This window comes from Prorops nasuta, unplaced genomic scaffold, assembly GCF_024137725.1.
Source record: "Prorops nasuta isolate Cenicafe-Biocafe unplaced genomic scaffold, Cenicafe_Pnas_1.2 PNAS00006, whole genome shotgun sequence".
Classification (NCBI taxonomy): domain Eukaryota; kingdom Metazoa; phylum Arthropoda; class Insecta; order Hymenoptera; family Bethylidae; genus Prorops; species Prorops nasuta.
This window is the reverse complement of record NW_027116803.1, coordinates 7,466,445-7,484,649: the sequence shown is the minus strand read 5'-3', so window position 1 is coordinate 7,484,649 and position 18,205 is coordinate 7,466,445. Positions and strand designations below refer to the sequence as shown.

At 30.4% G+C, this 18,205-nt stretch overlaps 3 protein-coding genes across 3 annotated transcripts; 2 read left to right on the top strand and 1 right to left on the bottom strand.

Moving 5' to 3' along the window:
- Window positions 1–1,273: 1,273 nt before the first annotated feature.
- On the top strand, window positions 1,274–5,407 carry Usp5 (ubiquitin specific protease 5). Its single transcript, XM_066729172.1, has 13 exons — window positions 1,274–1,605; window positions 1,818–1,943; window positions 2,023–2,199; window positions 2,257–2,363; window positions 2,463–2,990; window positions 3,068–3,139; window positions 3,211–3,403; window positions 3,560–3,712; window positions 3,782–3,963; window positions 4,036–4,421; window positions 4,493–4,702; window positions 4,790–4,899; window positions 4,981–5,407. Exons 1-13 carry the CDS (start codon window positions 1,510–1,512, stop codon window positions 5,044–5,046), a joined length of 2,406 nt encoding a protein of 801 aa, XP_066585269.1. The 5' UTR covers window positions 1,274–1,509; the 3' UTR covers window positions 5,047–5,407.
- On the bottom strand, window positions 5,154–15,362 carry Myo31DF (Unconventional myosin ID). The gene is made up of 14 exons (XM_066729171.1): window positions 13,835–15,362; window positions 12,443–12,549; window positions 12,161–12,356; window positions 11,846–12,065; window positions 11,545–11,757; window positions 11,144–11,347; window positions 9,146–9,517; window positions 8,808–9,068; window positions 8,492–8,736; window positions 8,261–8,423; window positions 7,854–8,186; window positions 7,573–7,763; window positions 7,253–7,501; window positions 5,154–7,167 (listed from the first exon to the last, which is right to left on the bottom strand). The coding sequence occupies exons 1-14, from the start codon at window positions 13,921–13,923 to the stop codon at window positions 6,954–6,956; spliced, it is 3,057 nt and encodes a 1,018-aa protein (XP_066585268.1). The 5' UTR covers window positions 13,924–15,362; the 3' UTR covers window positions 5,154–6,953.
- A 599-nt stretch (window positions 15,363–15,961) lies between these two features.
- On the top strand, window positions 15,962–18,202 carry LOC136774732 (uncharacterized). The gene is made up of 5 exons (XM_066729175.1): window positions 15,962–16,091; window positions 16,206–16,726; window positions 16,866–17,100; window positions 17,189–17,241; window positions 17,428–18,202. The coding sequence occupies exons 2-5, from the start codon at window positions 16,534–16,536 to the stop codon at window positions 17,520–17,522; spliced, it is 576 nt and encodes a 191-aa protein (XP_066585272.1). The 5' UTR covers window positions 15,962–16,091; window positions 16,206–16,533; the 3' UTR covers window positions 17,523–18,202.
- The last annotated feature ends 3 nt before the right edge of the window (window positions 18,203–18,205 follow it).

The following is an 18,205-nucleotide window of genomic DNA, read 5'->3' as shown; positions in this document are numbered from 1 at the left end:
AATGATAAATATGTCCTACCTATGAACAGAAATAATAGGATAACTATTGCTTATTGGGGTTGGATTTCAGGAGACGGTGTGGGTGATTTAATTGAAATTGACACTAAGATGAATTCAGCAGTGTATACAAGCATCCTAGAAAATCATATGCTGCCTAGTGTCAGAAGGATGTATCCGGTCCAAGACTTACCAATGATCCAATTTGTCCAGGATAACTCCAGTGTGCACACATCCAAAATGACACGTGAATGGTTTGCAGAGCATCCTGAAATTGAAAGGATGATTTGGCCATCGAGATCCCCAGATCTCAATTTAATAGAAAATGTCTGGGGTATAATGGTGAAACGCTGGAGACCAGAACAAGAGAGGACCAAACATGAGCTAAGGTGTCACGTAAGAAGAGTATGGGAAGAGTTAAGAAACGAACCACAGATTTGCCAAAATCTTGTCCAATCTTTTCCACGCCGTTTGGAAGAGGTGATTGCCGCAAATGGTTATGCCCTGCAATATTAAATGTAATTATAAATTTTTACTGTAATTTTAAAGTTAAATACATATATAATAATTATGTATTATATGTCATGGTGAGAAACCAAAAAATAAAACTTATACATTAATACAACCACAGAGTTAATTTCATTTTTAACAACATTAAAGTTAACTTACCTTTCATTTTTATCAATTAATCTTCAAATTATGTTTCCAATTAACATGAATGGATGTAATAACCAATCTAACCTTCTTTATCATAATAAAATGTATTTAGATGTCAAAATCCCATTAGAAGTTTTGATAAATTAATCCTTCCTCATCCAAGTTGAGATAAAACGCATAATTTAACCTGTAATTAAAATCAAATAACCACAAAGCATATCTTCTTAACAATCTACAAATATATTTTCACATATTTATAATAATTAATCAAACTCATCTGATATCCTCTCTTTTCCTGTTCTTCATTATAATCTTTTCTTAAACTTTTCCGTAACTTAGATTTAAAAACTGTAAATTTTGTTTACATTTAATTGACATTTCAAAAGTGGACAAATGTAAAGTTAGGGAACTAGAATTGTATATAACCCGTAAATTCCCTAGATACCCCTTGCCCCTTTATCTCCGGCTTCCCCTCGCCTGACGCCAGATTATTGGGCTCAACTGTACCAACTTAAATACTGTATTTTCCTCAATTTTAACTTTTTTTAGTTGGCTAAGAATTGCCTTCGGTACAAATAATTCGAGCCTTCGAGGCTTGAGTGTCCAGCCCCTGACCCAGAACAGGTACAGCAGAGAGCTCAGAGCAGCAATAAGCACTATGAATAATTGTGTTGTATATTCGTGTTGATTTTACATTTTTCATTTACTTTACAACTACACCACATTGCCGTAAATTAATTCATAAATAAAAGATTCATAGAAGTTCCATCGACAGCAATACACGATTATACTAAATACGCGAATCTTTCGTGGTTGCAACATTGATAAATCAAATATTGTTAACTCCAATAAATAATGGAAGCGATAGAACAAGTATTGCATAAAATAAGAGTTCCTCAAAGAGGGGATAAAATCTATAAAGATGAATGTGTTTATTCTTTTGATACACCAGTAAGTTATCAATTACTTGATATAAATTTTATTACTAAATTTGGATAGCTAAATGATAGAAGTAATAATAAAATGTAATATTTTTGGTATATTTAAAGTTTCATTCTTTTTAAATCAAATTTTATGACAGTAATTTGAATACATTGTTCTTTTTTATACATGTTCAATTACTCTACACTAATTATAATGATTTACAAACTACTTTGTAACAGGATTCGGCTACTGGCTTATATTGCAATCTTACTTCATTTCTGGGATTTGGGCAAGACTATATTCTTCAATATTATGAGCTAACCAATAACCCAATATTTTTGCATATAAAACGTACTAAAAAAGAAGTAAGTAACAAAATAATTATAATATAATGCTATTGTTTAACATGATTAATATTTTAATAATATTTAATTATTTTAAAAGGTATTATCAGATCATCAAAGAGATGGTCCAGAGAAAAAAATTACACGGCTAGCTATTGGTACTGCAGGAGGATTTACTCCTGATCAACAAAAATATATTTATGAAGAAACCTATCAAATAATTATTTTACCTAAATTTGTTACTATTCCTTATCCTACGGATGGATTACCTAATGTAGTAAGTATTATCTTATAATTTAATAAAACAGTAATAATATATTTCTATATTTTCAAGCTGGAAGATGCAGTAAAAGCTGTTTTGGAAGCTGATTCTGCTTCAAAAGTAGCTGAAATGGAAGCTTTATCAGGTACCTGGGATGGTGAAGTTAGAACAGTCTCAAAGTATGTTATACAAAAATTAAATTTTAAATGAACTTTACATATCAATCATTTTAATGCTATCAATAGGATATATAAACTATTAATATATTTTATTTATAGACATGCTCAAAATTTGGCTCAATTAGACAATGGGAAAAAAATCCCACCTTTTGGATGGAAATGTGGAAAATGTGAACTCACTCAAAATTTGTGGCTTAATTTATCAGATGGCAGTATTTTTTGTGGGCGAAAGTACTTTGATGGGACAGGTGGAAATGAACATGCTGTTGAACATTATAAAGCTACTGGATATCCTCTTGCAGTTAAACTAGGAACTATTACAAAGGAAAGAAAAGCTGATGTGTTTTCCTACGAGGAAGACGATATGGTTGAGGATCCATACTTAGATGTACATTTAGCACATTGGGGTATTAATATTGCTGATATGGAAAAGACAGAAAAATCTATGTTGGAACTAGAATTGGATCTTAATCAAAAGTTTGGAGAGTGGGTGGCACTTCAAGAGGCTGCCAGTAAACTGACACCATTGCATGGACCAGGTTATACAGGATTAGCAAATCTTGGAAATTCATGCTACTTAAACAGTGTAGTACAGATGCTTTTTGTTATACCAGATTTCGTGAAAAGGTATGTTTCCTTTTAAAAATCAGTTAAAGTATCTTATTAACTGGAAAATAATGCAGTTATTAAAAGTTTACTCTTAGATTTGTAGATCGAGCTCCTGAAATATTTAAACAGAACTATACTGATCCAGCAAATGATTTGAATGTACAAATGTAAATAATTTAAATATTTCTCTTTAACTTTAAACTCTATAAAAACCTGTGTTACAAAAAGAAATTTTCAGGGCTAAATTAGGATTTGGATTACTTTCTGGTAAATATTCAATTCCGCCTCAAACAAATTCTGATGAGGACTCAAGGCAAGGAATTCCACCAAGGATGTTCAAGACATTAATTGGCCGCGAGTTTCCGGAATTTGCATCTAATCGACAACAAGACGCTCAAGAATTTTTTCTTCACCTCATTAATATATTAGAAGTAATTCCTATGTTTCACAAGTTCGCGCTAGTATTTTCATTCAACCATAGTACTTATTAACTTTCTTATCCAACATTAGATTACATTAGAATTAAATTTTGAGCTTAAACGTAAACTTAACATGAGATTGCTAATATCCGGAAATTCATCGAACAGCGTCACAGTCATCATCAAGTAAATCCCGCCGAATGCTTTAAATTCAAAGTGGAGGAACGGTATCAGTGCAGTCAGTCTCGCAAAGTTAAATATACGCATCGGCCCGAGTATTTATTACCACTTCCTATTCCAATGGAAGCAGCAATTAATAAGGTTTATTTTCATCGTTTTATTTAATACTCTATTCTGAAAGATATAGTGTTTAATATATAATATTTTTAGGAAGAAGTCGCTGCATACGAAAACATAAAAAAGGAAACTGAAGAAAAGGGCCAAAAGTTGGACGCCAATTCCACTGTAAGGAGTCGAATAAAGTTGGCATCTTGTTTGGAAACATTTATAAGATCTGAAAATGTCGAGCAGTTTTATAGTTCTGCTCTAAATGAAAAAACTACAGCGCAAAAGTTAGTTGTCTGTTATTACTTATTTCTCTATTAACTGCAAAAATAAAAAAATTAATTGTAAATATATTAAAGGACAACAAGACTGGCAAGTTTCCCAGACTATCTCCTAATACATTTAAGGAAATTCACTGTGAAAGAAGATTGGACTCCAATTAAGTTAGATGTAGCAGTAGAAATGCCTGATACATTGGATTTAAGCTTGCTACGTGGTTCAGGATTGCGAACTGATGAAGAGCTGTTACCTGAAACAGATGGATCTATGCCTTCTCCATTTTTGTACGATGAAGCTGTTTTTAATCAGTTAATGGATATGGGATTTTCACCAGATGCTTGTAAAAGGGCTCTTTACTTCACTGAGAATCACGGATTGGAAACTGCAACAAATTGGTTGATGGAACACATCTCAGACTCAAATTTAAACGAGCCTTTTGTACCGCCGGGTGTTGATATTAAAACAGGTACAATTTTCAGTACTAATGCATTCCTTGTTAAAATTACGTATTTTTTTTATTTATGATATACATTTTAGATAAGAATAAGTTTATGCCAAATGAGGATGCCTTGGTTACTGTGATGAGTCTAGGATTTCGAAAGGATCAAGCTACAAAAGCTCTTAAAGCAACGGATAATAATCTGGAAAGAGCAGTTGATTGGATATTTAGCCATTTACAAGAACTTGATGATGGAATGGAAGAAGAAGTCCCTCAGCAAAATGATTCTTTCAGGGATGGTGGCAGTTGTAAGTGTATTATAAATAGTGAGATAAAAATTAAAGAAATGATTGTCCTTGTGCAGTTCTTTAATTGAAAAGTATGCATTATTCTAGATTATAAACTGATTGGATTTATATCACATATGGGTACATCAACAATGGTAGGGCATTATGTTTGCCATCTATTGAAGGATGAACGATGGGTTATTTACAATGATGATAAAGTATGTATTTTAATGTTTGACCCAAGTGTATAATTTAATGTTAATGAAATCTATTTTTTTAATTTTTCATTAATTTCTCAGGTTGCTTTATCGGAAAATCCACCAAAAGAATTAGGATACATATATTTATATCAACGTGTGGAATAAAGAATTAAAACTTGTTTTGTAAAAAAAGTATATAATAAATATTGTATTGCTCTTTAATAATAAAATGAATACCTCAAAGAAATATTTTATAAGCGTACGAGGGCTGATATTTTTTAGTTCAATCTTTATTTGAAGTTTATAGATACTAATTAGTCAAAAATAAGTAATCTCTAGAATCATTGAAAATACCACTTTATTGAAGAAAATGGCACAATTTTGCAGGTATTAATAATAGATTCATGCAATTGCTCAGAGTTATCTGTTTCTTAATTGCCCATTATTAATTTAATTTCGTTTGATTTGTATGTGTGGTATTTATTACCTTCTTATATTATACAATAAATGCAGAATATAAAATCTTTATCAATTCTCTTATCTTAGAGATAATACTTCTTATATTTTAAAAAATGCATTAAGCAAAAAATTATATAAATATTAACAGCTTTCATTTCATTCAAAAACTTAGTTAAATCTCAGTTGAGTAACTCGGTATAATATAGTTTATGTGACTTCAACTGTACATAACTAAGTCGCACATCTAAGATTGAATTGCAATTTCTATTGAAAAGAAAGCTACTATTATTTCACATCATTTGAAGTGGTAAATTTTTTAAATGCCACCAGTTTTTAAGATTAGAATAATATCTTATTAAGTACATTTGCAGAAAATATAACATTTTAGGAAGGTTTGTGCCAATGTAGCTAGGCAATCATAAGCAAAAAATTATAAATAGACGAATCTTTAAATTAATATAAATTTACATTAATCTTATACTTTCCATGTTACTTTACCTTTTAGAAATGTAAGTAAAAGCATTAAGTACGAAATTAATCAGGTAAGTATACACCAAAAGTGTTAGAGTTTAAATATATATGCACAATCAATTCGAGCATTTATAGTACAAAAAAAATTGGAAATAGTTTAATCAACAGTTTTGAATATTAATGTTTAGAGCAAATCGATAATTAAGGCACAGAAATTTATACCTTTTTTAGTACTTCAAAAATATGTACTATGCACAAGGCAATTATTTTTCAATGTACAAGGTGTTCGTAACACAATTTTCCAGCTGATTATTTTAAAACCAAATAGATTTTGAAAAAATTGTTTTAAACAAAAGTTTTATGACTTACAGGGGGACATCAGGTAGTATCATTGGTTTGATTTTGAGATGATATTTGAAGGTCGTACAAAGGTCATCTTGATTGTTTTAAATGGAGTATCCTATGTACATTTTACATATGCCTATAGCTTATCTCAAGAGCTCTCTAAAACACTATATAAATATATCATTTTCCCAAACCGTTTACTAGATATTTAAGTTTATAATTGTAACTAGGTGTATTTTTGACTAAAGGCAGCGTGTGCGTAACGCCGCCCTATATACATATGCATAATCGCTCATCTACTTGTAATTTCAAACAGAAATATCTAGTAAATAATTTAGGAAAATGATATGCTCATATAATGCATTGGAAAGCTCTTGAGATAAGCTATAAAAATATGTAAAAACATATAGGGTGTTCCATTTAAATCAATCAAGATGATGTTCAAATATCATCTCAAAATCGAACCAATAATACTATCTGATATCCCCCTTTAAGTCATAAAACTTTTAGTTGAAACATTTTTTTCCAAATTCGTTTGATTTTAAGAATAATCAGCTGGAAATTTGAGTCGTGAATATCATGTATATGCAGTCATTTAGGCACGATTGTAGTAGATATCTTACATACTAAAAACGCATTATATAAATATTTAAAAAATTTAAATATTTATGATACAATATACAGTTCAATTGAGGAAAAATAGACATATACTCTGAGAATATTATAATATTGTAAAAATTTGTGACCAATATGATCTTACGTTGCTTACGTAATATTTCATTTTTTTCTTATAAGAATTAACTAGCAGTTCTCATTTCCAATCTTGGCCCTGCAGCTTCTTCTATTATACCAACAGATGGTGGAATCGCATAAATAACATTATCTCCATCTTTTTTAAACAAGGGTTCAGTAATGCCCGGCATTACTTCAATCTGCAGTACTTTACTCTTATTACCTAACATACATTTAAATTGAACATTAACTGTGACTTGAAGGTCCGTTCCTCGTAATCTGAAAGTGCATAAATAATAAAGAAAATATTATAACCTTTAGTTAATTTTTAAAGTTACTTGAAATAATTTGCATATCAACTTACTGATAATATCTATTACTTAAAATACCAACAAGCTCCCCAACTCTGTCCTCTTTAGCCAAAATAGAGATAACAAGATCATTTCCACGATTGGAATGAATAGTTATCAGCTGATCCCTTCCAGGAGATACACTGAGGCCTGTAATTTCAGCAATTGGCATCCCCTTCTTCATACTTTTAAACTTGGAGTTTTCCAATTTATACATTGCATGCTCTGTAATGACCAATACCCGATCAGCTTGCTTGTAAAATCTAGAAATAAAATTAACACTGATTATTTTCTTAAAGCTTCTTTAATGGAGTATGATATAAATAATATTTACCTATTAGTTTTTCTAATAAATGCACTAAATAGCACTGTTTTAAAATGATCAGTATTTCGTATATTATTAATTGAAGAATTAAAAATATCGCTATGAGGATTTTCATCTGGCTTTGATAAATAGTTTCCTTCCCAACGTCTATCTTGGCCCCAGTAAAAACGTTTTGAACGTAATACCGCGCCTGCTGCCATCTTCGGTAAAGATTTTATGAAAACAAATTGGATTAAACAAAATACAAATTTCTTATCTTGCTTATAAAACCTCGTTTTATGTCTGCATACCTTTATTCTCAACTGCGGCCAATCTTCTCTTGGTATAACTTTCAACACCATCCAAGCTCTCCATCTTGCGTATATGGCTTTCAAAGCAGGTACTACATGTCGTACAGCAAAATTTTCACGAGGCCAAGTCTTACTTTTTCCATAGTCGCGCAATTTATTGGCATTATGAAAAATAAGCTGCAAATCTTTAATATAGGAATATCGTTTGTATCGTCGGTAATGTTCCATTATAACTAACACTGCTTTCATTTTCTTATATTGCTGGCGGCATACATATCCACGCCATTGTTTTTGTAAGAGAACCACAATGTTTGGAATAAGTTTACTACGTGCCTATAATTTAATAATTTAGTTTGCAAATCTTAACTTTCAAAAATTTAATTTTCAATGATTTAATGCTTACATACCTTTTCTAATGCAAAGAGAGTTCTTGGAGAACGAATAAAAACTTTGGTATGGCCATATTTAACATCATTGGAGAAGCCTTTTTCATCCAGCAATTTGCCTACACCATCTTTGTCACTACCTCGTTTTAAGTTTGGCCACGTATACCGTGATATCATTTTATATCTGAAGGAAATAAGTAAAGTAAAATTCATTAAACATTTCTTTTAATATATGAAAATATTAATTTGTACCTTTTTAAAAATTTATCGTATCGTTGTCTATAGACGAAACCTGCTCGCCTGACTAAAATATTTTCTACTAGTCCGAGATACCTAACTTGATGATTTACTCTTTCTTCGTCAAATACAACTGGTGACTTTATTTCATTAGGCTTTATGCAACGAACATAAAATGGCTCTTTGCTCGCTAAATTTTTAACAAGCGCAATCATGGAATTACGGAAGAGAGTTCCAGCAGTCAATGGACGTTTAGTAGTCTAAAAACATATCAACATAGCGATAAAATCTTTCATGTTTTAATCATTTAAATCATTATATCACCACAAACCTTTGTTATATCTTGTGCACCTTCAGGCCACATATCGCTGATAGTAGAATTATTACTTGTATAAAGCAAACGTTTAAAATCTTGAAATAAAGTATCTTTATTTTTGTCTAAGAAACCATTAATATTGTAGATTACATCGCCAGCATAGTGTTTAATTTTAAATTGTATTTTATGCTGTAAATTTTTATCCATAGGTTTTAATTGTCTTGAGGTATAATGCTTATGATCAACCAATTTTTTATCCATTGCATCAAGAAGCATCTAGCAAAGCAAAAGTTCAATAATATGCACGTGTAAAACTTAAATATTTAGAAAGTAAAACTTAAAGTTCTTTTTACCTCATCTGTCACTTTGCCAACATTAAGACAGGCTTCGTCCATTATTGATAATATACCCTTATGGGGCTCTTCCACAAGATTACAAATTATTTGGTTATTAAAATATTTGATATTTTCCCAAGCAATTCCTTCCTTCTTGTATTCTTCTTGCTCTTGTTTCAATACTAGTTCTATAAAAAGCTGTTGTAATTTCTCATTGCAATAATTTATACAAAATTGCTCAAAGCTATTCAAATCAAATATTTCAAATCCATAAATATCAAGCACACCAATTAAAGTTCTGTATCTTTTGTAAGCTGCAGAATCATCAGTTACATTCACAAAATTGTTAATCCGTGCTACAATCCAAGAAAACAATCTTTCATATACAGCCTGTAACAAAATTTGAATAACTAAAGAATATCAATCTGACGAATAACAGTCATTTTTTATAATTATACCCTACTGTAATTTAATTAAATATGTATATATATATATATATATATATATAAATTAAAACGCAAAGAAAAACTAAATGCATAATTTGAAGACTCCAATTGAGCGAATGTTAACCCTTTAAGGACAGGAAAGTCATTGTTTTACCTATAAAGTTCAACACCGTAATTTTCAAATTATTCGGCGCAGAAAAATATATGAGATAATGTTTCTGGTAGAAAAAATTTTGCTCTTTCCAGTAATGCTTTCGAAATTGGCTTATGTTTCGAAGTTAAAAAGTTATAATAAGATGTTTTATAACAAAAAAAAAAAAACAGAAATTGTACACGTTTTATGTTTTAAATTCACTGATTTGAAAAGGGAAAATGGTTGCCCAGGCCATCGCGAATGGCAAAGTGTCATAGATATCTTTACTAATGAATTATCTAGTTGTTATTTTGTATTGAATATGGAAGCTTTAAAATTAATACTTATACATCTGAAAACCCTTGATTAATTTGTGTGGATGACGATTTTTTTTTCAAATTCAAAAACAAAAGATTCAAGACTAGAAAAAGGATATTCAATAATACCCTTCAGTTTGACCTTGAACTTAATAAAAAATATTAACTTGATTTCGAAATAACCTTTATTATTAAATTCAAGGTCAGACTGAAGGGTATATTAAATATTCTTTTTCTAGTCTTGAATCTTTCGTATTTGAAGCTTAAAAAAAAGCGTCATCCACAGAAATTAATCAATGGTTTTCGGATGTTTAAGTATTAATTTTCAAGCTTCTATATTCAATACAAAATAATAATTATATAATTTATTAATACAGATATTTATGTCAGTTTCAAGCTTCTATTCGCGATGCACTAGTTAACCGTTTTCCCTTTTCAAATTGTGAATTAAAAAAAAAACGTGTAACATTTCCATTTGTTTAAAAAAAAACTTATAATAACTTTTTAATTTCGAAGCGTAAGCCAATTTCGATAGCACCATTAGAATGAGTAGACTTTTTATATCTGAAACATTAGCTGATGTTTTTCTAGACCAAGTAATTTAAAAATTACAGTGTTGAACTTTGGGTAAAAAAAAATGGCTTTTCCGTCCTTAAAGGGTTAAGTAAAAGAAGTTCAATAAATAGGATACGTAACCTGGAGAAGTTAATTATGCAAAAATATATGATTATTAATGAAAAAGTTGCATTTGAATAAGTTTTCTATCACTTCAACCAAAATATTGACAAAAGATCTGTGATTAGAACATAGTTCATGACCTGATCATAAATTTATTTCATGGATGAAAAATGTGATAAAAAATTAGTCTTTTGTAATTAATATGATTTTATTTTATTTTAAACTTAATTAATGTCATTTTGTAATTATTTTAGCTCTTATGTAAAGCTTCAATGTGTATCTTTCACTAGAAACCCAACATTTTGCATATTCTTTTTATATTTTAGTTTAATATTGAGTGCAATGTAAAGATCGTTCTTAATTGATCAAACACAAGTGCCTTGACTCTACTTAATACAAGATTTGCTAATAAATTCATAACATTTTGTTTTGTATTATTTACCTTAGCTAAAGCATCCCTCCCATATTCAGCCTCCAATAAATTATGATCTTTCTGCATCACTTCTCCTCCAGCAGCAATAACTCTTCGAGATAAAGCTGTACTTAACTCATTTTCACCAATGGATAATAAACTAGCTGTGTCCTTCAATGCTGTATTATTTTTAATTGATAGTTTATCTCCATCCAGGAAAAATGTGATGTTACCCTGTAATAAAATATATGTGTATACACAAAATGTTTAGGTCTGTATTTATAAATATACTTTGAAGTAAAGGAAGTTTATAATCTTCAGTTTAAGTAACATATATTATAGTGTTGAAGGTTCTCTTAAGGGTTGAGTGATGATTATAAATATAGCCATTAGTCAAACTATGTTGCACGAGGTTTATAAGCTTGAATTACCAGATGCAGTATACCAGCTACAATGCTCCAAGTTGTTGATATCTCATTTTGTGAAAATCCAAGATTACTCATAGCTGTATTCACCATCTTATAATCACTTCTATCTGTTGTACTAGGTTTATTATCGTTTCCATGTCCAGAATAATAATATGCAGTCGCATCTCTCACAAGTTTTAATTTGTTTAGTTCAGTCTCACTGCTACCATTAATTAGCTAAAAATTTTCATTAGAAAGTTTAAATGCTTAATAATTGCATTAACATTGATGATGCTAATAATGAAATATATTTTGAATTATTTACCTGATAAAAACAATGAAAGTTCCTTTCTCCTTTTTGCTGGTACACTACTCTTGACTTTTCAAGCAAATAGTTTGTAATATGTCCCCCTATTGGATCTCCTTTATAGTCAAAATTAATATCCATATACTTTCCAAATCTAGATGAATTATCGTTTCTTTTTGTTTTTGCATTACCAAATGCTTCAAGTATAGAATTTGATTGTATAAGAACATTCTTCACTCTAAAATTGTTTGACCATTATTAATTTATTATTCTTCACAGAATATCAATGAATGAGTCTTTTTGTTATTAAATTAAGAAAAATATAATGAAAACCTTTCAATTTCATGTTGACCACTGAGATTTGTAACAGCAGCTATATATTTCATAATAATTTTGCTAGCCTCAGTTTTGCCAGATCCTGATTCTCCACTGATAACAATACAAGTATCACGACGTTGTTGTTTCATTTCTCTATGAACTGCATCAGCAATGGCAAAAATATGTGGGGAATTTTCAAATAATTCTCTATCTATAAATGAAGAAAATACATATAACATTAACTTTTATGTCATTAAAAGTAAACTTAGTTTATTGCAGTTCCTGAACCATACATACCTTTATATTTATTAATGTGTTCTGCATCATAAATATTAGTAGTCCGAAAAGGATTTACGCTAACACAAACTTCCCCTATGTAGGTATAAATTTTTCCACCATTAAATCTACAACATATAATACAAGAAATAAACATTTAATACAGTTGATTAACTGATTTACACTTCTATTGATGAATAAAAATGATTATTTTTAATAAATAATTTGCCATAATTAATTTTTAGTTGAAAAACATACTTTAGACTGTTATATGTCTGTTTTTTTATTTCATTACGTATTTTCTTTAATCTTTCTTTGTATCCCTCTATATTTTTCCATAGTATTTTATGTGTTTTGCTATACTATTTTTACTTATTTTTTGTTAAGTAATAAGAGTTAAAATATAAAGCTCTTGTCAATCAGTATTCCCATTAATTTTCTTACAATTTTGTTAATCCAAACAGTATTCTTCAGAAATTTAAAAACATTTTGGAGTGATCAGATAATATCTTTATTTAAAACTTCACGTTTGCGGTATTTTTGCCATGATAATAATTTATCCCGCTTCTAAGAATATACGCGAACACATATTTTATCCTTTTTCAACTATTTCTATTCCTACCACATCCTTTATTAGGTGAAAATCTATCAAAAATATCAACACCATAATTTATTCTCCAAAACTACGGATATTGGCCTAATACTAATGTTTTTTAAACTGACGGTTTCAATAAAAAAATGGTTCTTTCTTTCTTGGAATTTTATTTAAATTATTTACTATTCTATGACAAATTTTACGATAAAATTTATGCGTGAGTCATATTAGGTACAGAGACTGCGGTCATCCACAAAAATAGTGTAAATCTTGCACTGAGCATTTATTAAATCAAGTAACCACGATGAGAAAATTACTATTCTGCTGAATGATCCATGAAAGTCTTATAGCAAGTATCTGTAAATAAAATTAGCATCTATACATATATTAAATAATATTAGATGCGAACAATAAACAATGCAAGTATACAGTTTGTGTAGCTGATTCAGGGAAAACTGTTATCGATAAGTAGTAAAGAAACGATAAGATATGAGCCGATATCACGATTTAAGAGTTTTCAATTCAATTTTTAATAAAAAATGGAATTTGGACAATTAAAACAGGGGACAATTTTCAAGTGTTGATTTGGCGGAATAATTTAAAATAGGGAAGAGAAGATTAAGCCGGTGGATACACTGGATACTGTGATACCGGATAAGCCCCCGCCCTCTGGGTAGTAAATTTATAAAGTATAAAAATTCGGGACGCGCGCGTAATCATCATAAAACACCTGTCAGAAACTCAACTTAGCTAAATTAAGTATTATCAACAGAAATGGATTGTCTGACAATGATTCGATCAAAGAAAAGCAAGCTTACCTGACACGTAGATTATCGACCACCCTTTCCACGGTGATTTCATCCAAGAGAATGAAATCGCCAACTCCAACCTCTTCTTGTGTTGCCATTTTATTGTCGATGGATTGTTTTATATATATAAAAATATAAAATATTGACTCATTTGATTCGGAGCATTTTTCGCGTGGCGCAACACTGTGGAGGTCACTGGACGACTGTTATGACCAACTATGACCGTGGCTTACCTTACCGCAGTATACAGGCGATCACTCTTAACCTGCTTACTGCTTAACCGATACTGGTAACTGCTGGTAACTGGCTGCCGCTAAAACTAAAACGAGTCAACGAGGAGTTCTTGGATCACGTCACCCCCTTCTTAACTTTTTACATATGACTCAACATTCAACCTTAAGAACTCCCAAGAAACGTACAAGAATGTATAGTAACTTAAACGTATCAGAGTCAGTCGAAATTATTACCTATATATAACGGCGATTGATTGTACATATGACTTGATCAAAACTTTCTCATCGATACTGAAGTTAAATTTCGGTCGAAGCAATTATTCTTCAGAAGGAATCACACATTTCTTTCCTAGCGCATCTTTAACCGGTGTTTAGGGCGAAAATCAAAATATATTAATATCTTATTTGTACTCCAAGTTTAATCGCTCTATGAATTTTTTCGTTTGAATTAAATTCTCCGGGATAACAGGTTTTTTTTTTAAAGATATCTAATCTTTTGTTATTCAATTAGCAATATATACTCAAATAAATTGTTACGAATGCATTAAACAATTACTACTATTTAAAGCAATTTGTGCCTTTTCTTTACGAATCTTAGTCTCAACCTTTACTTTTGAAAAATTGGAAACTTAACAAATTCCTAGATGTAACAAGTTGTATTAAAGATTATAATCATGTGATTGCGATTTGTAAATCACTTATAATGTTTATAATCACATTATGATGGTTTGTGATGTGCACATATACATGTTACTACATACTGATCTGATACTTATAACTTTAAGTAATACTGAAATACAATATTCAGTAATTGTTCTGTGATATTTATAATTTTGCTGCATACCAACACGACGCCATGGGAATGAGAATGTGTTGTAAAGTAAGATGTATGTGTATTATCAGCATTATCTATTGGTAAATTTTTTATCTTTTGAATGACTCTTCTCGTATACGTATACGGTTATATGTACCTTCACTTCATTTTACTGGGTTAGGTATGTTTTAGTGATGTTTGCTAAGCTACCATTCACTAAGTGCTAATCTATGCTGCACAATCTTCAATTAGAGCTGCAATCCGAATTACGTATAAAGTAAATAGAATGTGCAGTTTATATTACGATTATTATAGAACATAAATGTTTTATATGCGCTTATGCATAATTCGAGATAGATCATAAACTCGTTAGCAGCACTAGCCATTCGCATCGAAATATTTGGAACATGCACAGCATGAACTGCTAAGTGCTGATTCCTAGTCGCCATTTTGCGTTAACAGTTAGTGCGGCCGTGTGTGTTCCAAAATTCACTGCCACTGCCCACTACTGCCGGTACTGCGAATATCATTCTATCTTCATTTTTATGTTTCATTATCGAAAAAGGTTGCATTTAAGTAGAAAAATAGTTTTGAAGCTGCTACTGAAACAATGTGATGTGATTAGTCAAATAGGTACGGCTTTTTCAAATTGAAAAATCATATTGAGTACTTCTGTTGTATCAACTCCGGCCGAAACTGTATGTAGTATGTATGTATGTACTAATGTACTAAATGCAACCAACCAAAGATTTTGCAGTATATAGAGACCATATAGAGACCGTGCACACCAACACAATGATAACGAAGTGTCAATGTATAACTGTATACGTATAAATAAATTACACTCAAAAATACACTCAAAAACTGCGAAAATTGACCGATAGTTTGCGCTGATAGTATGCATATACTATATACACCAATATACATTCTTATCTCACTGTCATTGTGCTAGTGTGCACGGTCTCTATATATACATATAACTGACGCAACTGGCGGTATTAACAATGAATTCTGGAACACGGCACGACTCACGAAGTCACGACTGTGGCTGCATGCATGTATACATTGCACCTGTGTGTGTGTGGGCTATGACTCTGTGAGTCCTGTGACCTGAGTGGGCTGAGTGAGACCTCCTCGGTCGGCTCGGTCGGACACCTGGTAGTATCATCACTATCATCATCAGATCAGCTCAGTGCTCAGTCTCGCTCGCACTCACTCAGTAGGATATCTTTTTTCAGTTCTCTTTCACCACTCTCACCTCTCCTGTGAGACTTGGGGGTTGGGCATGCGCAAAACTACCGATGACGTATTAGTTATTCACTTTTATTTTTAGGCACGTCCTATACCTTTTCTACTTTACACTGACTGGACCTACACTTATACAAATCCACTAAAATTATCACATGCTAATAGTACACTTGCATAATGTGAGTTTTTTTTAATGGTTTACTGTAGAGTGCTGTAGAGTAGTAGTGATTAGTGTATACTGGTGTATACTAAATAGCAGACTAGTAGTAGGCAGTAGTAGGGTAGTAGGTGTGTAGAGGAAAGCTGCAGAAAGAGGAAACCCCCAAATATATCGCAATTTCAAAGTTCAATTTTGTCCATTTTGAGTATAGGAAGGTCGGAACTTGGGTCGACCGTAAATAAGATTTCTTTAAATGATCAATATAAATATGACGGCCAACAAAACTTATTTTATTGTAAACAGTGTGAATAAACCAGTTAAAAATTCTAAGACATCATTGCCGGCTATATTTTGGAAGAAGCTGGAGATAAATGAGTGGACATTTACGCTTTCGTTGTTTACTATTGCTACATCTATTATTGTAGTAAAGCTATTTGCTTATTATGGTGAGTTGTCTTCATTATATTTCAACTATTTCATAAAATATGTTTAATAGTTCTTTAGTATTATCATATTACTGATGAATGATTTTTTCTTATTATTGTACAGTCATAATAGATTATAAATCTTTCCATATTTTTCTAGGTAATATTTTTACTTGGTCACCAAATAATATACTTCAGTTATTTTCTGAGTTTAAAAAATTATATGAAGAAATAATACCCATGGTACAACTTCCTATGCTGCAAAAATATACCTGGATAATGAAAGTGTTAATGACTGGGTTTGCAATGATGGTCTTCTCCTGTTATATTATTTACAAGGACAGTAGTATTCCTGGTGTGAATCCACCTTTTCCATTCAGCCCATCTAAGAGGATGTATGTTTGGTTATTGTATATTTAAGTAGCTTCTAAATATAAATTTGATAATGATTAAAATAATAAGATTTTTATTTTTTCTTTTTAGGAAGCCTGAAACTTCCAGAATTCAGTCAAATTATATTGCTGTAATATTAATAGGTATATTAACTTCCATTTATACGTACCTTTCAGTTATGTAAAATTCTATGTTATTTTATTTATCTTTGTAATATTTATTTATTTGTTTACAAAAAAATCGTATTATGAAATTATGACTTTACAAATAATGATACATTTTTTTGTCGCTGCTATGGATATTGCATTTTAATGCTTGTCAATTGAAAGTTATTCGTTGGTTAAGAAGTTTATTGAACTACCTGGCAAAGACTAATATTTTATATTGGATGAGATATTTAATATGCTCCAGATTTAGAATGTAAAGTTTCAGTTATCTGTGAAATCTAAAAGGCATCTGTTCTTTGCATAAAGCCCATCTTTTAATGCAATTAGAGAGTAGCTCCAAGAAAGTCCTATGCAAAAAGGTGATATATTTAATATTTAACAAGAGAAATATTTTCTTATGTCTACGCTTCTATGCTATGGGGCTTGTTAAATGCCTTACCCTGTACATACTTCTATATATATATATATATATATATATATATATTTATATATTTATATATTATACACGTGCATAATGTTAAGTACAATAAACATTTCTTTAGTATTACAAAATATTTATGATATGTAGACTTTGCCCTTAAGATACTCCAGAGTATAAATTCAACTAGATATATATCTTCTCAACTATTATAATTAAAAAAATTTTCCATTAGATATTTACGAATTCAAGTATTAAGACTTTGAAAAGATGTTATGAAAAATTTTGGTATCACTTATAGTTACGGAGATACATGTCTTTATGCATCTATGCACTGAGTCACATAACTGACAGGCCCTATATATATATATATATATATATTTAATAATAATGAATGAATATACAAAAAATAATTAACAGTTTTTGTTTAGTACAAAATATTTATATTCTGTTTGTATAAGCTATATCTTGTATCACAGTCAACAAGTTGCTTTATGTTCCTGTATTAAAAAGCTGTTTTTA

What these genes read in the sequence shown, in the direction of transcription:
- Usp5 (XM_066729172.1), top strand. Translation starts at nt 1,510, where the DNA reads ATGGAAGCGATAGAACAAGTATTGCATAAAATAAGAGTTCCTCAAAGA. An exon ending in CGGATGGATTACCTAATGTA is followed by an intron (nt 2,200 to 2,256) that starts GTAAGTATTATC and finishes TATATTTTCAAG; the next exon opens with CTGGAAGATGCAGTAAAAGC. An exon ending in AATGATTTGAATGTACAAAT is followed by an intron (nt 3,140 to 3,210) that starts GTAAATAATTTA and finishes AGAAATTTTCAG; the next exon opens with GGCTAAATTAGGATTTGGAT.
- Myo31DF (XM_066729171.1), bottom strand. Translation starts at nt 13,923, where the DNA reads ATGGCAACACAAGAAGAGGTTGGAGTTGGCGATTTCATTCTCTTGGAT. An exon ending in TACGATAAATTTTTAAAAAG is followed by an intron (nt 8,424 to 8,491) that starts GTACAAATTAAT and finishes TATTTCCTTCAG; the next exon opens with ATATAAAATGATATCACGGT. An exon ending in TTAAGTAATAGATATTATCA is followed by an intron (nt 7,168 to 7,252) that starts GTAAGTTGATAT and finishes ATGCACTTTCAG; the next exon opens with ATTACGAGGAACGGACCTTC.
- LOC136774732 (XM_066729175.1), top strand. Translation starts at nt 16,534, where the DNA reads ATGATCAATATAAATATGACGGCCAACAAAACTTATTTTATTGTAAAC. An exon ending in AAAGCTATTTGCTTATTATG is followed by an intron (nt 16,727 to 16,865) that starts GTGAGTTGTCTT and finishes ATATTTTTCTAG; the next exon opens with GTAATATTTTTACTTGGTCA. An exon ending in TTCAGCCCATCTAAGAGGAT is followed by an intron (nt 17,101 to 17,188) that starts GTATGTTTGGTT and finishes TTTTCTTTTTAG; the next exon opens with GAAGCCTGAAACTTCCAGAA.